Below are 20,425 nucleotides of genomic sequence, written 5' to 3'. Positions count from 1 at the left end.
CACGTCCCTGTGACAGTATCTCAGAGATTCCCTCCTGTACCTGTTCCACCATTCCACTCATGCAGGAGTTGGACTCCTCCATCCTCTGTGCAATTGTGGAGAGTGCATGTGGCACCTGTTCCAGCACCTCGCAAATGTGCTGCTGCCCTTCGATCGTTCTCCTTTTAAAGGATGGCCCCCAGGGTTCAGCATCTGTGTCCAGCTGAGCAGAACCTGGAGAAGAATGCTCCCACCGACGCCGACTCTCCACAGCTGCCCCTGCCACCAGTGTCTGCTCGTGCTCACATGTGTGTGGTGACTCACCATGTGCGACCCCAACTAACTGAGGACGGGGACCCACCGAGGTGTATGTATCTGCGCTGGTGGATGGCTTGCTCAGATGTGATGGTGCCCCCTCAGAGGCCGGCAAGTCCTCTGAGGAATCGCCCTCCACCATCACGGCGGTCGCTGAAGGCCTTTTAAGAGAACAGAAGGCGATATTAAGCATGAAGACAGATGTTGAGGTGCTGAAGATGGCAAGGCATTTTAACATCAATTGCTATTGTGAGTGCTCAATGTTAAAGTTCTGTCACCAGCTGTTTGTCGGGTGGCAGTCTCGGCATCCCCGACGGACAGGCACTCGAGGGTGCGGCTCACTTCAAGATCCTCCTGCTCTGCTTTCGTGAGGATGACCTGATATTGTGGCCCCCCTCCGGTCTTCGCCCTCTCCCGTGCATTCTGGGCTCTCTTCTCCTATAAGGGGAGAAAGCAGAGAAACGTGAGTGAGGGATGGTGACATGGCCAACCGCTGAATGCATTGGTTTGGGTGAGGCTGACCATAAAAGAGATCCATCAGAGTGTGACTATGAGACAGAGCCATCAGATTGGATGAGGATTGGGTTGAGTGGTAGTGTGGGATGAGTACTGGGGAGGTGAGTAAGTGCAGGTAAGTTAAGGATGAGGTTTGAGTGGGTGTGAGGAATGATGTGATAGAGTAGTGTTGGCAGTGCAGAATGAGTTGTGGGGTGGGGGCTGTGATGTGGAAGACTGAGTGCAGGAGAATGGGTAAGTAAGTGTACTCACTTTGGCTGACCTAGTTAGGTCATTGAAGCGCTTCCTGCACTGTATCCAGGTGCAGGAGACGTTGCTGCTGCTGGTGACCTTCTCTGCCACCTTGAGCCAGGCCTTCTTGGTGGCAGAGACAGGTCACTTCCTCCTGTCCACTGGGTAGAAAATCTCCCTCCTCCGCCTCACCCCATCCAGTAGGACCTGGAGTGAGGCATCGTTAAATCTGGGAGCAGCCTTTCCCCTGGTCTGCTCCATTGTATAATTTTGGTTGTCTGCTGCAGGAACAGCATTGGAGGACTACTCCTTTAAATAGGGCTCCTCCAGCTGACAGTCTGTGATGTGGGTGCGCAGTCCACCGCTGCGCAGGTTAATGACGGGAAACCTGGAAACCACGGTAAGTGCCTTCAATTTACCCGCGATCACGTGGGGAATGCACCGATTTCACTGGGGGGGTTACCCACGCGCCCAGTCGCCCCCCCGCTGCCATCCTGCCTCCCTGGTAATATCGGGGCCTTAGTATTAGTTAAATAATTTACTACACTGATAGGTTTAACTTTAGGCACATAAAGGCAACCACGTATAACTGAAAATCATTAAGCATTTAATGGGTTGTCGTTAAAAAAAGTCAAGTTTTAAAAATTCCAATAACACTTGAAGGCTGCATGAAATACATTAATGATTTGCATAGAATGGTCAGGCAAAACATTGAGTTCAGTAATAAATGCTGGGTATGCAAGATCCAAATGTAGCCACTCAGAGGAATATTTTCAAGGACCCAACTAGTCTACCTGGTGGAACAAGGGCTTGGCCATCATCTAGCTTCACTGATTTTGGTAAGTTTTACATTTGTTTATGAAACACCTATTCAGAATTTCAGATTCATTTTTATCTATTCCCTATTGTACAATACGTGTTGCAATAATGTGTAATGAAAGTCCTTTAACGCATACATAATTGACTTGATCCAATATCAATTCCTTTGTCATCAGTTGATTCCACACTTCTTTGATGTTCAAATGTCTGGAAAATGTTGTTGTCCTATAGCACGTTATTGCCCTTCAGCATTTTATGTTTAGTACAGCATGAACTGAGCAAAACCATATTCTCCTTATATCTTCACAGATGATTCATCAACATTTTCATCCTTCAAATAGGAACAAGACCAATCAATTGGGATTTCAAAGGAGGAGGTACCTGGTTAGCATGATGAATCTAGTTTAGCTGAGGAAGGCTTGGAAACAGAATCCATGCACAGAAATGCATGTAGGGAGAAGATCCTTCAGTACTTGGCTGGGCAGCAGCAGGCAATATCTTATATGGAGGTATGGCCGATAAGAGGGACACATTAGCCAGAGTGCACAGATGATGCCCCTTCATCTTCCTTACCAGAATTCCCAGTGCACACAGGAGAAGTACCATAGCTCCAAATGTCAGAAGTCATATACATTTTGAGACACCCTGCAGCAGGGGTTCGATCATGTGCATGGGGACATAAGTGCACTGTAAAATGTTTTGCAATCACTAGCTGTTACAAAATCACTCTGGTTAAAGCAATACTGGTGAGACTCCTCCAGTCCTTCTCCTTACTATGCCAGGATATCGACAAACAGTTTTCGAGAGTCAGCGAAGGTTGGCTTGAGGAGAATATTGAGGAACAACCTTTGCAACAACTTCTTGGGACACACCAAAAGAAGCACTTTGAAAGCAGTAATCACTGTAAAGATAGATTATGCACCTTTATGTGTAGTAGTCATCATTGCTTGAACTAAAATATATGTCATATGACACAGGTAAGGTTAGATTACATATAAGTCACTTTAAAGGCATTATAACCATTATCCATTAATTTTTCCTACATTTCTTGCAAAGATTCCTGCGCTTGGACTATTTTTAATATCATCTTTAGTTTCTGCTACTCCTGATATCCTTGTCTTTTGTCTCCTTTTAGGGAAGGACTTTGGTTGATGGAAGAGACTTCCAGAGGGAGAATGCTGACTGGAACTGGTTACCTGATAACCTTCTCCTGGACTCTGCTGCTGTTATAAAGATACTTTCCAATGGGATTCTTTCTGCTTTGTGATTGGTGTTGGTCTGAGTCATAGAGTTGTGATTCTACCCTGTCATGGAGACAAGTACCATTTCTGTTAGCCCCTAACATGTCTGTTACAGTTGCCTTTGGAGTTTTTAGATCTGTTCTGTTACCATGTTCCTCTGCTTTGCAGTTTCTGTCATGTACACTGTTCAAAAGTGTCAGCTTGCCTCAGTGGTAGCACTCTCAACTCCGAGTCAGAAAGTTGTCTGTTCAAGCCCCACTCCAGGACTTGAGCACATAATCCAGGCTGAGATTTGAGTCCAGTACTGAGGGGGTGCTGCATTGTCAGAAATGCCGCCTTTTTAATGAAATGTTAAACTGAGGCCCTTTCAGTTGGATGTAAAAGATCCCATAGCACTATTCAAAGAAGAGAAGGGGAGTTGTTCATGCAAAATTTATCCCTCAACCAACACCACCAAAACAGATTGTCTGGTCATTTATCTCATTGTTGTTTGTGGGATCTTGCTGTATGCAAATTGGCTGCCATATTTGCCTACACAACAACAGTGACTACACTTCAAAAGGAATTCATTAGCTGTGAACTGCTTTGGAACATCATGAGGATGTGAAAGGCATTACATAAATGCAAGTTCTTTTTTTCTAATACTCACTGCATGCTGTTGGGATACTTCTACCTGAACTCTCCAACAAAAATGGGCACAAAGTGGGCTGCTACGACCACCTGAATCTGATGACATGAGGCACTTGCTATTTTGAGGGGCGTGCCTTGTTTCCATGGTAAGAGTAAGCTGTCAGCGCTACTTGCACTTGTAATTGGCAACTTTCCCATTGAGGGTGGGCAGAAATCCAGCGAGGCTCCCATGATTTAAAGGCAACCTGAATTTCTTAAAGGGTAGCCGTCTTTAGTCAATGGTGAATGTCAGAGATGCTGCTGCTGGAAAAACTTCTGCTGCTACAACCCCCCATTTCTCAGTGGAGGTCTTAGTGTTAGAGGTGACCAGGAAGAAGGAGGAGTTGTTCCCTATAGATAGGCACAGAGTGCCCTGCAACAGTAGGCAGAGGTAACAGAACATGTGAATGCCAGGAGTCTAGCATCATGGACCTGGCAGCACTGTGGGAAGAAATTAAATGACCTGACCAGAGCTGCTAAGGTAAGATTCCCATTCACAGCTTTTTTACAATCTGCACAGCCCTGCACCACTCTACTGTAGCCCCAGCATTAACAAGCCTTACCACCACAACTTTCCATCTCGCTCCAATCACAGCAGCACACTTCAATGTACCTCCTCCTAATTCCACTTGCACACTCTGATCCAGGTGCTGTAAAATGTTGAAAGGATTCGATAGGGTAGATAAAGATAAATAACTGGATGAAAAAGATACATTGTCACCTGTAATATAAATCAGCCGCTACATCTCGCCAGGGTTAAACAGATATGGATTTCTCTTCATTGGAGAATGATGAATGTAACAAACCATCACCTTGTATGGGCAAAGCTAAAATTTTAGATTACTTTTCAGTTACTGCTCCCTCTTCCCCACACCTGCTACTTCTTTCTATTTACCAAGCAAATTTGCCACAGACTTCTTCACATCACTTCAGCAGGCCACACACTAACATGCTCCCACTCTTCCTGCAGCAGAAGCTGGTGCACAATATGAGGGAGCAACTATCAATCTAGGAGCTCACATCAATGAAGGAGATTGCAATCATTGTTATAGGCATAGAAAGAGCAGAAACTATGGCAGATGACCAGGCTGAAGGAACTGTCCCTTGGGGTGTTTGGCCATTTTCCTCTCCTTTTCTCTTGAGACTGAACTCTGTCCCTCACACTTTCAGAATGACAAGTAAGTGGCCCATTCACTGTTCTGCTGCTGCTTCCCATTGCCCCTATGTGCTAACTCTTGTCTAGCTCCCCTCTTTCCAGGTCCTTTGCAAGTCCTGGGACCAGTTGTAGCAGAGGAAAAGGAAAGCAGCCCTCTTAAAGAAGCACCGTCACTCACTTTGACTCTTGCAAAACACCAGCGCAGTAATCGCCACTCTGTGTATTTTAGGCAGTAAGTTTCAGAGTTTGTTCTGGGTGATTCCCTGTGCACAGGAGAGGAAGAATAAGGGCAGAGGCAAATGATGGCGCCTGACACACCTCTCCAGAGGGTGAGCTCACATCCTAGCTCTGCTGTAGGGCACAGATGAGGACTTCCCTTAAAAGAAGACTGATAGGTGTGCACCAATAATTGTTCAGTGCATTGGACGGCCTGCTGAGGAGCCTCTGCATCATGTTGGACAGTGTGTGGAATCATTGTAGATGGCATTGAGGCAATGCAGTTAACCATGAAACTTGTGGTCAGCTCTACAAATGCTGCAGCAGGGCCCTTAATAATGAAACCAGTGGTGACAACTCTGACAGCTTCAATGAAAGCTGACTGCTGCCTTCAGGTTCTGGGCTTCAGCATCTCCACTGGCTTCCACAGTTTGCATCAAAGGATGGATAGGGGCTTCTGTGTGAGTGCTGAGGTGCAGCCCCATGTGAGTTGCAGTGGCACCATGGAAGAAGCTCTTGCTGTCCTCTCTCGAGATGACATCACATCTGCCCCCCTGTCAACCCCTCAACCAATGCCCATCTGGTCCCAGAAATGCAGCTGGGCAAGACTGCTCCCCAGCCAAACCATCAACTAATATAATCCTGGTGCCAGAAAGTCAGCTGGGCCCAGCAGTAGTCACAATGCTGCAATGCGCAGCTGGGCCTTTGATGGCCGAGCTTCTTGAGGTCACCGACCAAGGCCGTCTCAAGTGCCCTCATCGGAAGCTCATCAACCTTCCACCTCCCACACTGAAGCTCCCAGGGTCGGACCTCATAGGAGCTCCATTATAGGCAGGAAAGCATTAAAGCAATGCACTAGGGGCTTGCACCAGAGTGATCATTGGTTTATGGATGTGTTAATGCTCATTGTCAATTACAGCCTTTTACAAAATTCTTGGTGTGCAGAGTTTGTTTGATGAGAATTTGTTGACCAGGCCCTGTGATTTGACTGAAAGACCCATGTTGGTGTTTGAGTTGAGTGCAGACCTAAGGATAGTGGAAGGACTGGGACTGATGTTGGGAAGGACTGTTGGTGCAGGGAAATAATAATGATTTAGCCAAAATGCCCCTGGCTACCTACTGTTGAAGAGTTCTTGCAAGATAGTTGAGTTTTGAAGAGTTCTTGCAAGATAGTTGAAGGTTTGAGTTTTCTGCCTTCCTGTTTTGTAACCTCCATAGGGAAGGAGATGAAGTTGTTGGCTCTGGTGAAGAGTGTATCTGCCATCTGCTTGATACAGGCATTCACAGCAGATTGACTAATAGTGCTAATATCACCTACTGCAGCCTGGAATGAATTCTGCAGTGGAAGTGTTGCTTCAGGATGCTAATGATTTGCTCTATCAGAGCTCTGGTGAAGGCATGGCTTTGATTGTATCTAAACTTGGGATCTATGTGTGGGGTTCTTGGCAGGTGTCATGAGCCACATCTGTCGGCGATAACTCTTGTCTCCAAGTAGTCAGCCTCTGACCCGTGGTCTGGGAGAGGGGTAATTGAGGATTGGCGTAGGATAAAGGCATCATGTCAGCTGCCAGGATGCCGGGCACAGACTTGCATGATGCGCTGCATGTCATTGCACACTAACTGCACATTTAGCGAGTGAAAGCTCTTCCTTTTCAGATATACTCCAGAGTATTGTGTTGGAACCGCAAGGCTATGTCTGTGTAGTCGATGATGTCCTGCACCTGTGGGAAGCCTGCAAGCCTGGCAAGGCCCAGAGTTCTGTCTTCCTGCTTTGTGGCCTCTATAGGGAAGAAGATGAAGAGTGCATCCATCACCTGCTTGATGCAGGCACGCACAGCAGATTGACTAGTGTTGTTAATGTTACCGACTGCAGCCTAAAATGAGCTGAAGCATAAAAATTCAGGTCCATAGTCACTTTTAGAGCCACAGGCAAGGACGAGCGTGACCTGGTGCTAGGCTGCAGTTGGCACTGCAGTAGGTAACGTAGCTCTGCGATGGCCTCCCTGGTAAAGCAGAACCTTGCTGGACTGCCTGTCTGAAGTTCTTGACCTTTACAATTTAGTGGGATTAGGCCTTCTGAGAGCTTCCCTCCTTCTGCCTATTCTCTCTTCAGCTTCAGGTCTCTGAAATCTTTTTTTTATTCGTTCAGGGGATGTGGGCATCGCTGGCAAGGCCAGCATTTATTGCCCATCCCTAATTGCCCTCAAGAAGGTGTTGGTGAGCTGCCTTCTTGAACCGCTGCAGTCCATGTGGTGAAGGTTCTCCCACAGTGCTGTTAGGTAGGGAGTTCCAGGATTTTGACCCAGCGACGATGAAGGAACGGGGATATATTTCCAAGTCAGGATGGTGTGTGACTTGGAGGGGAACGTGCAGGTGGTGTTGTTCCCGTGTGCCTGCTGCCCTTGTCCTTCTAGATGGTAGAGGTCGCAGGTTTGTGAGCTGCTTGGTGAGTTGCTGCAGTGCATCTTGTAGATGGTACTGCAGCCACCATGAGCCGGTGGTGAAGGGAATGAATGTTGAGGGTGGTGGATGGGATGCCAATCAAGCGGGCTGCCTTGTCCTGGATGGTGTCGAGCTTCTTGAGTGTTGCTGGAGCTGCACTCATCCAGGCAAGTGGTGAGTATTCCATCACACTCCTGACTTGTGCCTTGTAGATGGTGGAAAGGCTTTGGGTAGTCACTCGCTGCAGAATACCCAGCCTCTGACCTGCTCTTGTAGCCACAGTATTTATGTGGCTGGTCCAGTTAAGTTTCTGGTCAATGGTGACCCCCAGGATGTTGATAGTGGGGGATTCGGCAATAGTAATGCTGTTGAAAGTCAAGGGGAGGTGGTTAGACTTTCTCTTGTTGGAGATGGTCATTGCCTGGCACTTGTCTGGCGCAAATGTTACTTGCCACTTATCAGCCCAAGCCTGGATGTTGTCCAGGTCTTGCTGCATGCGGGCTCGGACTGCTTCATTATCTTTAAGAGTTGCGAATGGAACTAAACACTGTGCAATCATCAGCGAACATCTCCATTTCTGACCTTATGTTGGAGGAAAGGTCATTGATGAAGCAGCTGAAAATGGTTGGGCCTAGGACACTGCCCTGAGGAACTCCTGCAGCAATGTCCTGGAGCCGAGATGATTGGCCTCCAACAACCGCTACCATCTTCCTTTGTTCTAGGTATGACTCCAGCCACTGGAGAGTTTTCCCCCGATTCCCATTGACTTCAATTTTACTAGGGCTCCTTGGTGCCACGCTCGGTCAAATGCTGCCTTGATGTCAAGGGCAGTCACTCTCACCTCAGCTCTGGAATTCAGCTCTTTTGTCGATGATTGGACCAAGGCTGTAATGAGGTCTGTAGCCGAGTGGTCCTGGCGGAACCCAAACTGAGCCTCGGTGAGCAGGTTATTGGTGAGTAAGTGCTGCTTGATAGCACTGTCGACGACACCTTCCATCACTTCGCTGATGATTGAGAGTAGACTGATGGGGCAGTAATTGTCCGGATTGGATTTGTCCTGCTGTTTGTGGACAGGACATACCTGGGTAATTTTCCACATTGTCGGGTAGATGCCAGTGTTGTAGCTGTACTGGAACAGCTTGGCTAGTTAATCTTGTTTGTTGCTATTCCTCTTCCTCCTCCCCTTTCAACCACAGTGGCATCCTAATCACCAAACCCATAATGGCAACCTGAAGTTTGCTGGAAGCCCTTGGTCAAAATTCCAATGAAGACTTAGCCAGATAACATTTTGGAAAGTTTAATATATGTTACAACAGCCAACACAGCCAAAATAGCAAAAGCAGTGCACTAGGAGTCAAAATGAAAATGGTGATTTACCTGAGAACGGCTGATGATCCCTTTAGATAATGTTGGATGTGTTGCTTTCCCGACTGTTCCCGCTCATGATTTGTGAGTCTATTGTAGACCTGACGAGTAGCACAATAAAGTTGTTGAAAATGGCATTCGTTCGTTACACAAGCACAGGACCCTCATTTGCATGTATTAAATCGGCACCCACCAATTTAAGGCGGGCACATTGGACGCTTAAAAGGATTCTCAATCGAAGATGGATTCGGGTGAACTTCCACCGCGGAATGGGTTATCGAGACCACAATCTAATTTTCAGGGTCCTAGTGCCCATTGAAAATTGCTTCACACATAGCTTCTTTCCAAGGCCTACTTATACCTATGTACTTAAATTTGTGTTTCATTATTGTTTGAATAAGACCAGCGTCTGGCTCTGTGTAAACAGTTAATAGCCATTTTGAAGGGCTTTTTTTCCTCCAATAGTGTATATGCATGTTTCATGTGTTCATGAGGTTCTGTCCAAAACTAACCCAGAGACTTATACATTTGCCTGTATATATTTTATATTACTATTGAATGTCAACCCCTGTTGCCTGCACTATTAGTGGAGCGCAAGGTTCTCTGCCACCAGTATGCACTTGGAAAACTAGTCCACTTACATGATCTTTGTCTCTTGCAACTTCACATTGACCTCTCTGTCAGGCTATCAAGTGCTGAGAATTCATACCCTCAATATTGGTTTCTTTCATGTAAGTGAAGCACTATGCACCTAATTCAAGAAAGCACGTAAATTTATAATCCAGATTTATATCCCACTCTAACTCAAAACTATGGAAGTCTTTCCTTCCATTAGTCTTCCATTACTTCTACAATCTACAGGCTTTTAAAATCCAAGCATGGCATTATGTAGTCACTATTTTGTGATTTACCTATTCTTCTTTCCTAATGTATTCAGCCACTGTGCAATGTGTACCTTGGCCCTTCATACAGGTATCTCAATAAAAAAAGATTTGTCATTGCATATAAGAGAAAAAGTGTTTCACATTATTATAAATTTGTTGTAAATCCTAACTTCTAATGCAATAAATAGCAAATAAATCTAATATCTTATTAAATGTTCAGAATTTGCTAATGTTTGTTTTCTTTCTCATCCAGCTTATATTCAGGTCTGCAGAGGTCTCATGATTGCTGCTGTTTGTCTGGGATTTTTTGGTTTCATTTTGTCACTGGTGGGGATGAAGTGCACAAAAATTGGAGGCTCAGAAAGGATTAAAGGAAAAATAACCTTTTGCGCAGGAATGCTATTCATTCTTTCTGGTAAGGAGGATCACAAGTGTGTAAGAGCAGTCTATCCAGTCCTTGGCAGGTTTTCACTGCACGTTTGCAATTCCAAAACAAATGCTGTTTATTTAAAAGGCAAAGGAACCAGGTTATTCACTTGGCTTATAACATAAGACCCATTCTGTGCTGCCAATCATTCATAGATAAACAATGCTGTGCAGAACCCGACATTAGGAACATAGGAACATAGGAACAGGAGTAGGCCATTCAGACCCTCGTGCCTGCTCCGCCATTTGATAAGATCATGGCAGATCTGTGATCTAACTCCATATACCTGCCTTTGGCCCATATCCCTTGGTTGCCAAAAAGCTATCTATCTCAGATTTAAATTTAGCAATTGAGCTAGTATCAATTGCCACTTGCGGAAGAGAGTTCCAAACTTCTACCACCCTTTGTGTGTAGAAATGTTTTCTAATCTCACTTCTGAAAGGTCTGGCTCTAATTTTTGGACTGTGCCCCCTACTCCTAAAATCCCCAACCAGCGGAAATAGTTTCTCTCTATCCACCCTATCTGTTCCCCTTAATATCTTAAAAACTTCAATCAAATCACCCCTTAACCTTCGAAACTCCAGAGAATACAACCCCAATTTGTGTAATCTCTCCTCGTAACTTAACCCTTGAAGTCCGGGTATCATTCTAGTAAAGCTACGCTGCAGTCCCTCCAAGGCCAATATGTCCTTCCGAAGGTGCGGTGCCCAGAACTGCTCACAGTACTCCAGGTGTGGTCTAACCAGGGTTTTGTATAGCTGCAGCATAACTTCTGCCCCCTTGTACTCTAGTCCTCTAGATATAAAGACCAGCATTCCATTAGCCTTATTGATTATTTCCTGCACCTGTTCATGACACTTCAATGATCCAAGTACCTGAACCCCTAAGTCCCTTTGGACATCCACTGTTTTTAACTTTTTACCAATTGGAAAGTACCCTGTTCTATCCTTTTTTGATCCAAAGTGGATGACCTCACATTTGTCTACATTGAATTCCATTTGCCACAATTTTACCCATTCACCTAATCTATCAATATCGCTTTGTAATTTTATGTTTTCATCTACACTGCTTACAATGTCAACAATCTTTGTGTCATCGGCAAACTTAGATATGAGACTTTCTATGCCTTCATCCAAGTCATTAATAAATATTGTGAATAATTGAGGCCCCAAGACAGATCCCTGCGGGACTCCACTAGTCACATCCTGCCAATGTGAGTACCTACCCATTATCCCTACTCTCTGTCGCCTTTCGCTCAGCCAACTTCCTAACCAAGTCCGTACTTTTCCCTCGATTCCATGGGCTTCTATCTTAGCTAACAGTCTCTTATGTGGGACCTTATCAAATGCCTTCTGGAAGTCCATATAAATAACATCCATTGAGATCCCCCTGACCACTACTTTAGTCACCTCTTCAAAAAATTCAATCAGGTTTATCAGGCACGACCTACCTTTCACAAATCTATGCTGGCTCTCTCTGATTAACTGAAAATTCTCGAGGTGTTCAGTCACCCTATCCTTAATTATAGACTCCAGCATTTTCCCCACAACAGATGTTAGGCTAACTGGTCTATAATTCCCTGGTTTCCCTCTCTCTCCTTTCTTAAAAAGCAGAGTGACATGTGCAATTTTCCAATCTAGAGGGACAGTTCCTGAATCTAGAGAACTTTGAAAGATTATAGTTAGGGCATCTGCATTTTGCTCACTTACTTCCTTTAAAACCCTGGGATGGAAACCTTCTGGTCCTGGGGATTTGTCACTCTTTAGTGCTATTATTTTCTTCATTAATGTTGCTTTACTTATGTTAATTTTATCGAGTCCCTGTCAATATTAGTTTTCTTGGGATTTCCGGAATGCTATCCTCTTTTTCTACTCTAAATACTGACGCAAAATAATTGTTCAACATGTCCGCCATTTCCCCATTGTCAATGACAATATCCCCACTTTCAGTTTTTAAGGGGCCAACACTGCTCCTGACCACCCTCTTTTTCCTAATATAACTATAAAAGTTCTTCGTATTGGTTTTGATATTCCTTGCAAGTTTCTTTTCATACTCTCTTTTTGTAGCTCTTACTATCTGTTCTGTGACCCTTTGTTGATCTTTGTATCTTTCCCATTCGCCAGGATCTGTGCCATTTTTTGCCTTTTTGTATGCCCTTTCCTATGTCTTATTCCTTCTCCGCACCTCTTTGGTTGTCCATGGCTGTTTTTTTTGGCAATTGGAGTTCTTGCCCCTCAGGGGTATAAACTGATTCTGTATCATGTTAAATGTTTCTTTAAACATTTCCCACTGATCATCAGTTGTTTTACCCATTAACAGATTTGCCCAGTTTACTGTGGACAGTCTCTGTCTCATCCCATTGAAGTCGGCCTTACCCAAGTCTAGAATCTTAGCAGCTGATTCACTTTTTTCCCTTTCAAACACTACATTGAACTTGATCATGTTATGATCGCTATTGGATAGATGTTCACGCACAGTTAAGCTGTTAACTAAATCTGGTTCATTACTCATTACTAAATCTAATATGGCTTGACCCCTTGTTGCCTCTAGGACATACTGCTGTAGAAAACTATCCCGGACACACTCAAGAAATTCACTACCTTTCTGACAGTTGCTAGTCTGCTTTTCCCAATCTATGTGAAGGTTAACGTTCCCCCATTAAGACCACTATGCCTTTGTTACACGCGTGTCTAATCTCTGCATTTATACAATCTAGCACTTCAGAGCTGCTGCCAGGGGTCCTAAATACAACTTTGTGCACTCTCAAACTGCATTTTTAAAATTCATTCTTAGAATGTGGGCTTCGCTGGCAAAGCCACATTTTATTGTTCATCCCTAGTTGCCTTTGGAAAGGTGATGGTGGGCCTTCTTCATGAATCGCTGTGGTGCTCTTTATAGCGGTTTGATACAACTGAGTGACTTGCTAGGCCACTTCAGAGGGCTGCCAAGAGTCAACAGGGGTTAACCCTCAAAAGCGGGAACTGGAGTCAACCCGCGCCCGTTGGTTATGATGCAGGCAATGTGTAACATTCGTGCTGCCTGATTATTTGAATGATTGCTGCATTGTTGATTGACTGCATGCACCAGCAGGGGGCCCCAAAATCAGGAGTGGCTCGCACTATTTAAAGGCAGCCTGCACCTCTTAAAGGGGAGGTGCACTGTGGCTGCAGGAAGAGCTGGAATTCATTTGGTAACTAACTCTGTACTGCAGGATAGTGAGGAATGGCTGCACCTGTGAGAGAGCATCCACCTAGGTTCTTGGAAAGTGCACTAGAGGCCTTGGTGGAAGAGGTGGAGGCACAGAGGGGCATCCTTTATCCAAAGGGAGGGGCAGGAGGCCCTCCAAACACATGCTTAAGAGGCAGTAGGAGGATGCCGCACATGAGGTCAATGCCAGGAGCATCGCACCACGCACATGGATAGAGTGCCGGGAGAAGTTCAATGATTTGGCACAAGTGGTCAAGGTGAGTGAGTTCAACTGTCACATGGCATATCCGACCAACTGCACCACTAGCCTCATCCACTGCTCCACACACTACACCTCCTGTCACCCACCTACCAACAAACTCTTGCAATCTGTACGCAACTCTTCAAATCAGATGCTTCATCTCACCCTCACACATTACCACACTTGCAACGCCGCACACCCACAACTCACAGGTCACGCACACTGGCAACTATTCAACAATGACAGCCACATCACCCAAACATCTTGCAGGACACTCAATGACACACTACCCTCTTTCTTGCAGGAGAAGGTGGCTCATAACTGGAGGCAGCAGGAAAGAACTGGGGGAGGACTGGCATGCCTACACGTCCTCACCCCCATGGAGGAGACAGTACTGTTGATTATCGGACGGGCCGTCGCTGCAGCCGTGGCAGTGCTGGAGGTATTGATGATGAAGGTCTCTGCATACCGAATCCTCCTTCTCACTTCCCACTTCATCCCACAATCTTTTATGACTCAAGTGCTGCAGATGGTATGAGCGCACATGTCTTACTTTCTCCTCTCCCCGCACCACAACTCAACCCATGCCCCTTTGCCATTTCAGATACCCGAGTTCAGAAACCAGTACTGTCAGAGGAGGCAGAGGAGGATGACAATGATGATGCAGACACATCATCACTCGCTCTTACACTCTCAGCTATCAGCTCAGAGACTGACACTGCACGTAGTTTAGAGGCTAGGATAGAGGAGAGATCTGCATGTGGTGAGACACCGGGCACAAGTGCGCAGGAGCCGGGGTGGGGGGAATGGATACCGCAGGCGCCAGCTCACTGGAGGGTGAGATCACACACTAGTTCTGTTACAGAAGAGTAAGATGAGGACTTCGATGGGCTAGACTACAAAAGACGGCTGATGGGCGTACACAACCAAATGCTTGCTGCACTGGAAAGCCTGCCAGAAAGCCTGCGCTCAATGTCAAGGGGCATGGAGGAGTTTAGCTCCAACTTGGCACAGGGCTTTGCGCAGAGCTTGGAGCCCAGCCTTTCCCATATAGAATGGGTGGTCACCTCCATCAGCACACCAGTGGAACCCACCATGATGCAGCATCTGATGAGCGATGTCACAGCTTCCTTTGCAGCACAAAGATCTGCCATCCAATGTCTGACTGCTGCATTTGCAGCTCAGACTGCTGTTTTGGAAGCTCAGACTGCTGCTATCGTGGTTCTGGGTTCCACTGTAGAACGGGGCTTCCAGGGCGTCACAGCAGTCCAGCGATCTGTTCTCCAGCTGATCACCAGGATTGCTGCGGTGCCGCCATGGGAGAGTGGCAGTGGCGCCATGGAAGACGAACCTGCGGACCTCTCTCAGGATGACAGCCTTCCTGCTCCCACACCTGCCACTCCACCAGTGCCCTTGTTGTTGCCTATCGGCCAGCCAGGCCAGACTGCTGCAACCCAGGCAGAGATAGTGCAGTCTGAAGCTGGGCCCTCTCGGCCCACAGCTGCTCGAGGTTGTCCTCCAAGATCGCTTGCACGCTCCTCAATTGAAGGTCCAGCCACTGGGGATGCAACTCATAGGAGCTCTAGGAAAGGTAAAGGCACACGAACGACAGGCACTATAAGGGAATGTAGGGTGAATAGTATTAGTTTGTTTGAATCATTTGATGTGTAAATCTATAAATGTGGTTGTGAATTTGTATTTGGTGTTGGTTTTCATTTCTGTTATGAGCTGAGGGAGGAAGAAATGTGTAATTAGACAGAAGACAATTTGATGGTCATGTGGGAGAGGAAAGGTAAGGAGTGTGGGACTGTTGGTGAATGGGGAGGTATCAATGAGATTACTGGTATCACTCATTAATCATCTGATCACGCAGAGCCCTGGCAGACAGGGCCTGTTTACCTTGTTGCCTCCCTGCCTCTTCCTCCTCTTCCTCTACCTCTTGCTCAGGTTCTCATCAGACAGATGGTGGCAAGGGCGGTTCCCTCATATTGGTGAGGTTGTGCAGCATGCGGCATACAACAACAAATCTTGACACCCGCTCAGCTGAGTACTGCAGGGCTCCACCAGAGCGGTCCAGGCAGCGGAAGCGTTGCTGGAGGATGCCTATGGTGTGCTCTATAATGTTCCGTGTGGCAGCAGGACTCTCATTGTATGCCTGTTGTGTATCACTGGAGTCATGAGCCACTTCATGAGGTGATAACCCTTGATGCCCAGTAGCCAACCTTTGACTCGCCATGCTGGTTGAAATATATCTGCCGCAGAATGAAGGAATCATGACTGCTGCCAGGATAGTGGGCATTGACCCGCCTGATGCGTTGTGTGTGGTCACATGGCAATATGCGTGCAGTCAATGGCAGCCTGCACCATGGGGAAGCAGCATAAGCAAACCCTCATGCTGCTTGTCTTTGTCAAGAGGGAGCATGATGAATCTGTTTCTGAGTGTGTACAGAGCCACAGTGACCTCCCTTATACAGCAGTGCACTGCAAACTGCGAGATGTTGCTTATATCTCCAGCAGCAGCCTGAAAGGAGCCACAGCCCGTAAAAATTAAGCACCACAGTTACCTTGACAGGCACAGGCAATATTGTCTTTGCCCTGTTCTGTGGCTGCAGTTGTGTCTGCAGCAGTTGACAAATCTCAGTCACGGCTTCTTTAGTGAACCGCAGCGGTCGGATGCATTGGTTGTTGCTGAAGTTGAGGTAAGAGAATTGGTCCGAGTGCCCTCGTTGGATATGGCCTCCTGCTGAGTGCCCTGTGCTTCCTCCTCTTCCTCTCTCTTCTAGCAGCTTGTCCTACTTTGCTTGGCCTCTCTGCACGCTCCCAGCCATGTCCAATTCCCAGAAGAAACCCTAGCAGGCCACCCAAGTCTGGAAGTAACTTTGGTCAGCACACTATTTTAAATGCACGACCAGTATTGCACGACCAGATAAACCTGGTCTATCATTCAATATTGCAACTTTCTCCAAGTATTGGAAACTTCCTCAGATGCCCACAATTGTACCAGCAGCCAGTCTAACTAATCCAGAAACTAACCTGTAACTCCTGCATGCTCCCTTTAAATAGCGCTGGTGGGGGGGGGGTGTCCTTCATGCCCTTTAACTCCTGTTCAGCTGTGCGAGGTTAGGACAGTGCGTTGGCCAGAGCAGGGAGTTCAAAAATGCCGCCACATGCTTCAAATCAATGTTGCACACTGACTAACATCATTATCTCCCTTACTCTACATGCTTCCAGCGTTTGTTAGGTGCGCATGTGGAACCAACTAAGATGGCCTCCTAAGTACAGAAGTGTGTGCGTGCACAACTCGGACACCATTTTTGGGGCTTAGGTGTCCGCGTACCGCCTACAAAACAGGTGCTACGCAGCCCCATTTAGCCCTCAACGTGTGTTGATGTGTGACTGACACATATAGGCTAGACCGAGTAAGGGCAGCAGGTTTCCTTCCCTAAAGGGCATTAGTGAACCAGTTGGGTTTTTACGACAATCCGAGAGCTTCATGGTCACTTTTACTGGTATCAGCTTTTTATTTCCAAACTTTTTTAGAGTCATAGAGTCATAGAGTCATACAGCACGGATAGAGGCCCTTCGGCCCATCGTGTCCGCGCCGGCCATCAGCCCTGTCTACTCTAATCCCATATTCCAGCATTTGGTCCGTAGCCTTGTATGCTATGGCATTTCAAGTGCTCATCCAAATGCTTCTTGAATGTTGTGAGGGTTCCTGCCTCCACAACCCTTTCAGGCAGTGAGTTCCAGACTCCAACCACCCTCTGGGTGAAAAAGTTCTTTCTCAAATCCCCTCTAAACCTCCCGCCTTTTACCTTGAATCTATGTCCCCTTGTTATAGAACCCTCAACGAAGGGAAAAAGCTCCTTAGTATCCATCCTATCTGTGCCCCTCATAATTTTGTACACCTCAATCATGTCCCCCCTCAGCCTCCTCTGCTCCAAGGAAAACAAACCCAATCTTCCCAGTCTCTCTTCATAGCTGAAGCGCTCCAGCCCTGGTAACATCCTGGTGAATCTCCTCTGCACCCTCTCCAAAGCAATCACATCCTTCCTGTAGTGTGGCGACCAGAACTGCACACAGTACTCCAGCTGTGGCCTAACCAGTGTTTTATACAGCTCCATCATAACCTCCTTGCTCTTATATTCTATGCCTCGGCTAATAAAGGCAAGTATCCCATATGCCTTCTTTACCACCTTATCTACCTGTTCCGCCGCCTTCAGGGATCTGTGAACTTGCACACCAAGATCCCTCTGACCCTCTGTCTTGCCTAGGGTCCTCCCATTCATTGTGTATTCCCTTGCCTTGTTAGTCCCTCCAAAGTGCATCACCTCGCACTTTTCCGGGTTAAATTCCATTTGCCACTGTTCCGCCCATCTGACCAACCCATCTATATCGTCCTGCAGACTGAGGCTATCCTCCTCACTATTTACCACCCTACCAATCTTTGTATCATCAGCGAACTTACTGATCATACCTTTTACATTCATATCCAAGTCATTAATGTAGACCACAAACAGCAAGGGACCCAGCACCGATCCCTGTGGTACCCCACTGGCCACAGGCTTCCAGTCACAAAAACAACCTTCGACCATCACCCTCTGCCTTCTGCCACTAAGCCAGTTTTGTATCCAAAGTGCCAAGGCACCCTGGATTCCATGGGCTCGTACCTTCTTGACCAGTCTCCTGTGGGGGACTTTATCGAAGGCCTTACTGAAATCCATGTATACCACATCCACTGCGTTACCCTCATCCACACGCCTAGTCACCCCCTCAAAAAATTCAATCAAATTAGTCAGACATGATCTTCCCTTGACAAAGCCATGTTGACTATCCCTGATTAATCCTTGCTTCTCCAAGTGGAGACTAATTTTGTCCTTCAGAATTTTTTCCAATAATTTTCCTACCACTGATGTTAGGCTCACTGGCCTGTAGTTCCCCGGTTTTTCCCTACTCCCCTTCTTGAATAATGGTATTACATTAGCGGTTCTCCAGTCCTCTGGCACATCCCCTGTGGCCAGAGAGGTTCTGAATATATGTGTCAGAGCCCCCGCAATCTCCTCCTTTGCCTCACACAGTAGCCTGGGATACATTTCGTCCGGGCCTGGGGATTTATCCATTTTTAGGCCTGCTAAAACCGCCAATACCTCCTCCCGCTCGATGTTAATATGTTCGAGTATATCACAGTCCCCCTGCCATATTTCTATGTCTACATCGTCCTTCTCCATAGTGAAAACTGAATTCAAATTCTCAAACTGCCATGGTGGGATTTGAACTCACATTCTCTGGATTCTCAGTAACATAACGACTATAGTACCTCATATTAGGATTCAGAACCCTCATGGAATGACTGGGAGCTTCCTGGAATTGGGGGTTCCTCTCCCGAGTGCTGCCTCCAGCAGCCCGGGCGATCTGCCTTTTAAATTTCCTGTCAAGTGCAACTCCCCCCACACTTCCACCCCCCAGCTCCGTGATGTTACCTGCAAAGCCACAATCTCGTAGAGTGCAGTTGGGAGTGGGCTGCTGGAGAGTCAGGAATCAGGGAGTCTCAGAAATGGGAGGGGTGTCTGAGATGGGAGGGGTGTCTGAAATGGGAGGGGTCTCTGAAATTGGAGATTGAGTCTCGGCAGTCGAGGGGTATCGAAAATGGGGTGTATCAGAAATGGGGTGTTTTGGAAATGGGTTGTCTCACAAATGGGTGGTTTCAGATATAGGAGGGGTCTCTGAAATGGGAGCGGTCTCTGAAATGGTTGACCTCTAAAATGGGGTGGTCTCTGAAATGGGGGTCTCTGAAATGGGGGATCTGAAATGGGGGGGGGGGTGGGTTCTTCGGTTCCTCCCTTCCCTGCCCTTGGTTCCCCCTCTTCGCCTGCTCATGGGTGGCCTCCTGATTGTTGGAACCTCTCACACAACAGCTACTGGCGCAAAACCACAAGCAAAAATACTGAACTACAGGGGATCCAAACTTTAGAAGGTGAATGCAAAGACATTTGTAGAAGTCATAAGAACATAAGAACATAACAAATAGGAACAGGCGTAGGACATCCAACCCCTCGAGCCTGCTCCGCCATTCAACAAGATCATGGCTGATCTTCTACCTCAATGCCATTTTCCTGCACTATCCCCATATCCCTTGATGCTTTTAATATCTAGAAATCTATCGATCTCTGTCTTGAATGTACCCAATGACTGAGCCTCCACAGTCCTCTGGGGTAGAGAATTCCAAAGATTCACCACCCTCTGAGTGAAGAAATTTCTCCTCATCTCAGTCCTAAATGGCCTACCCCTTATTCTGAGACTGTGACCCTTGGTTCTAGACTCCCCAGCCAGGGGAAACATCCTCCTTGCATCTAGCCTGTCGAGCCCTGTAAGAATTTTGCATGTTTCAATGAGATCACCTCTCATTCTTCTAAAATCTAGAGAATACAGGCCTAGTCTACTCAATCTCTCTTCATACGGCAATCCCGCCATCCCAGGAATCAGTCTGGTGAACTTTTGTTGCACTGCAAGTATATCCTTTCTTAGGTATGGAGACCAAAATTGTACACAATACTCCAGGTGTGGTCTCACCAAGGCCCTATATAATTGCAGTAAGACATCTTTACTCCTGTACTCAAATCCTCTTGTAATAAAGGCCAACATACCATTTGTCTTCCTAATTGCTTGTTGCACTTGCATGTTAGCTTTCAGTGACTCATGTACAAGGACACCCAGGTC

At 46.6% G+C, this 20,425-nt stretch overlaps 1 protein-coding gene across 1 annotated transcript in view; it reads left to right on the top strand.

Annotated features, from left to right (window-relative positions):
* The window catches only part of LOC137323079 (claudin-10-like), a 92,783-nt gene that overhangs the window by 36,355 nt on the left and 36,003 nt on the right, over positions 1 to 20,425 (top strand). The window contains exon 2 of the mRNA XM_067986478.1: positions 10,087 to 10,248. Coding sequence (XP_067842579.1) covers positions 10,087 to 10,248 — 162 coding nt within the window. The remainder of the gene's footprint in view (positions 1 to 10,086; positions 10,249 to 20,425) is intronic.

Source organism: Heptranchias perlo, chromosome 6 (genome assembly GCF_035084215.1).
Source record: "Heptranchias perlo isolate sHepPer1 chromosome 6, sHepPer1.hap1, whole genome shotgun sequence".
Lineage (NCBI taxonomy): Eukaryota > Metazoa > Chordata > Chondrichthyes > Hexanchiformes > Hexanchidae > Heptranchias > Heptranchias perlo.
This window is presented reverse-complemented; position numbering and strand designations above follow the sequence as displayed.